General features: G+C 59.5%; 1 protein-coding gene across 1 annotated transcript in view; it reads left to right on the top strand.

The window, feature by feature from the left end:
• The window catches only part of RAB37 (RAB37, member RAS oncogene family), a 23,877-nt gene that overhangs the window by 10,866 nt on the left and 9,464 nt on the right, over positions 1-3,547 (top strand). Inside the window, exon 2 of the mRNA XM_009880099.1 lies at positions 1,946-2,056. Within this exon, the coding sequence (XP_009878401.1) occupies positions 1,946-2,056 (111 nt within the window). The remainder of the gene's footprint in view (positions 1-1,945; positions 2,057-3,547) is intronic.

Genomic DNA, 3,547 nt, shown 5'->3' with positions numbered 1-3,547 from the left:
CACCGAAGCGAGCGTTCCACTGAAGCGTATCAGTGTTAACAGGCTCCAGGCAGGTCGTGGTGCGGTGATTTATGTGAGGCAGGATGCTGGTCTCCTGCCAGCCCGTGTTCCTGCTTTGTTTGCAGACCTCAAACTCCTTGGCTTTTGGTTTCAGCCGACTCCATTGGGGTCCGTGGGGTGGCAGGAACCAGGTGCTGTGACACGTGCCTGGTGGTTGGTTTCCCCACGGCCTCCTGGGGCATGAAATCAGGTCTTGATCTGCCAGGGCTGTTCAGGCACTTGATTAAACATATTTCTCCACGCTCACCTGCCCTGCACTTCACCGCGGGTACGCGCAGTGCCCGAAGTAGTGCCAGGCTGGGTTTCACCCTGGGGCCCCTTGGTGCAGGTGAGGTGATGGAGAGACAGGACCGGCCACGTGTGTAGGCTCCCCTGACCATTGGGAAGATGCTGAAGAAATAGCTCCCACTCGGCAGGTGAAGAGTGACCTTTGCGATGTCACCTGGCGTGGGAACAAAGGGCTGAGGTGCCCTGGGGTGGAGCACAACTGCTGGAGCTGCACTGGTCTAAACACAAATAAAGAGGGAAACAATAATGCAGCGAAGTGCGGCACATGTGGATGCAGAGAGTGGGGAGGTTCAGTCCCAGCACCTCATCGGCTCAGGGGTGGCAGGGGGACCTGTGACAGGGGGGACACTGCCCTGGGGCTGGTTCAGCGCTCAGCAGGGCTGCAGCTACAGGAACACCCATGTCCTGAAAGGCAGAGCCAAAATCACTTCTGAGCAAAAAGACGGTTAGCAGAGTGTTTATTTTAACTTGTGTCCTCGTGGAAGGGTTGAAAGTGCCTCGGTTTCCTGAAAGGATGGGAATGTTTGTGCCGGTGGCTCTGCCAACAAAACCCAGATACCGACAGGGAGGGGAGGGAGGGGTTTGCATTTACACTGTTGGTCTCCCTTAGGCTGAGGATTTGGAGGAATGTGGGCAGGAGCAGAAGGGAGGATGGGTTCCTCAGGGATGCGGTATGGGTACCAGGACCATGGGCCTCCAGCTTGGGAGCTGCTCGGGAGGCGATGGCAATGCCCCGGCTCCAACACCTGCACAGCTCCCTCATCCCTTCTGCTGGGGGACAAGCAAGCGTTGGTCCCTGTGGGAGAGCCCTGGGGCTTTCCACAAAGGGCTGGAGAGGCAGAGGGGCTCCATAACTTCAAACCCAGTGCCCTGCCAGGGGGGGAGCGCTGCGAGTCCCTGGCATTAACACAGCTTGAAGACAGCCCAGTGCCCCAGAGAGGCTGCATGGCTCTGGCAGTGGCGGTGTGCAGCAGCTGTGGGAGATGGTCTCTTTATTAAACGGTTTTGGACCTAATCCAGTGCTGCCAGAGTCCTCCCAAAGAGGTTTTCCACCAGGGCTGTGTGAGCTAAGGCTGCCTCTGCCTCGCAGCTTCCCGAGCTGGGGCAGGAGCATCCCTCCTGCTTGCCCTCCTTGATGGGCTGTGCTTTGCTTTCTCTTCCACCTCTCTGCTCTCTGAGAGGGCACAGCAGGGCTCAGGCCCAGAACTCAGCCTGGGACATGTTTCATTTACTACAGAGATGGTCAGAGGGGTGGAAATTCCTCCCTGAGCAGGCGACAGGACTAAAGGTGACAGCGAAGGACAGGGCACAGCGGGACGAGCCATCTGTCCACAGTGCCAGCAGCCCGTGGGGACAATCTGCTGCCGAGCGGGGCTGTGCAGTGAAATTGTGCCATGGGGATGCCACGGGGCTCACGGCTCTGCAACGGGCTGGGGCCGGGCTGGTCCCTCCCAATCCTGCCATGTTCACTGCTGCAAGCCCTGGCATCCCTCCTCCCCGCCCCCCCAAATGCCTGGCCCCTGGCAGCCCGCTGCCCCTGCCGGTTCGGGCATCGCCTGCTCCTGCGTGCTGATGCCTCTTTACCTGGTCCTTGCAGACAATCCTGGTTGGAGACAGCGGTGTGGGGAAGACGTCTCTGCTGGTCCAGTTTGACCAGGGCAAGTTCATTCCTGGTTCCTTCTCCGCCACCGTGGGCATTGGGTTTACGGTAAGAGCTCAGTCCCACGTCCCCGGGCTGTGCAACCTCGCTCAGCAGTTTTATTTGGGTAATCATGATCTATGATTCTATGATTCTAAGCGGTGCTAAGCACAAAGAATTGGGAGAATTTGCTTTGGTGCTGCTGGATGAGGGCCCCAGTTTGGCTGTGTTCTTGCCTGCAAGCCGAGGGCAGGCGTGCTTTGGGCTGCTGGGGGGTATGGAGGATGGATGAAGCTTCTTGTCACAAAACCCATGGTGGGGCCATGCCCGTGCAAAGCCCTTTGCATTGCACCCGCCTTTGGAGTGGCCCTCTCTCCCGGGAAGAAGCCAGCCTGTGTCCTGCCTGTGCAGCCTGGGGCCCTCGCAAAAAGTCAGGCAGATGGTGTCAGCACTTGGGAAAATCACTCGGCCGCCGTCCAGTGCTATTTGCAGAGCTGCTGTGGGGCCGACGAGTGGCTCTGGCACGTGTGTCCCTTCTCCCGGGGCAGCCTGGGACAGAGACAGCACTGGGGACCTCACCGCACGGCAAGACTGGCATCCCTCCAGCAGCCGTGGCAAGGCTGGGGCTCAGCGAGAGGCTATTACCCACGGGGATTTTCTCTCTAGTCCAGGCCAAGGAAGCAGGGAAACACGTGGTACCCGTGTGAGGAGTCTGGGACCAAGCAGCCCAGAGCCGACATCGCAGGAGTGCTGAGCCCTGGGCAGGCAGAGGATGCTCAGCCGTGCTCCTGACCTTTGCCGGCTCCTGGCTGCCTTGTTTCTCCTGCAGCAAATGACAGCGGGCAGAGGTGATGCTCAGCCAGGCGTTTTTCCTGCACGGTTTGCCATATCCTTCCAGCCCCCCTCCCCAGCAAGCTGCAGGGGAGTTCAGCACATCCCAGGAGCTCCGAGTGCCTCCAGCTCTGGCCACTTCCCTGGCCAAAGAGCATATATAAACTATAAATCCCATGGCTGGGTCTGAGCGCAGTTACGGGACTGGAAATACAGGTTCCCTTTCCCGAGGGGCAGAGGAAGGCTTGGCTGGAGCTGGAGCCGGCAGCCAGGGAAGACGCGGAGGCGGGTGCCATTGCAGAGGGCATCTCTGCCATCGGACCTCCCACGGCCACACGTGGCCTTACCCAGAGAGCAGCGAGGGGCATGGCTCTGCGCTGGAGCCCCACACACCTGAACCCCAGTGGCGTGAGCAGGGCTGGGGGGAGCTGCACTGAGATTAGCCCCAGCGTGGGGGAGATGGGCTGGGTATCCCAGGGAAGATAAATCGGAAGGGGGTGAAGGCTCCTGTCTGTGGAGTGGTGCCTGTGAGCCTGAAGACCCTGGGCAGCTGTAGTGCATGGACCTGGATGGGGTTTTGTGGAGTGAGTTTTTGGGTAACACAACATCTCTGGCTCTCTCCTTGAACTTCTCCTGTATTCCCATGCCTGGGCTTTTCCCAAATGAAGTGTGCTATGGCTCGGGTCCCAACAGCCTGCAGAGGATGGTGGGGGCTGTGAGCAGCCGGAG

The sequence above is a fragment of the Charadrius vociferus genome, unplaced genomic scaffold (genome assembly GCF_000708025.1).
Source record: "Charadrius vociferus isolate BGI_N301 unplaced genomic scaffold, ASM70802v2 scaffold260, whole genome shotgun sequence".
Classification (NCBI taxonomy): Eukaryota; Metazoa; Chordata; class Aves; order Charadriiformes; family Charadriidae; genus Charadrius; species Charadrius vociferus.
The sequence above is the reverse complement of the archived record's forward strand: the minus strand, read 5'-3'. Positions and strand labels throughout refer to the sequence as shown.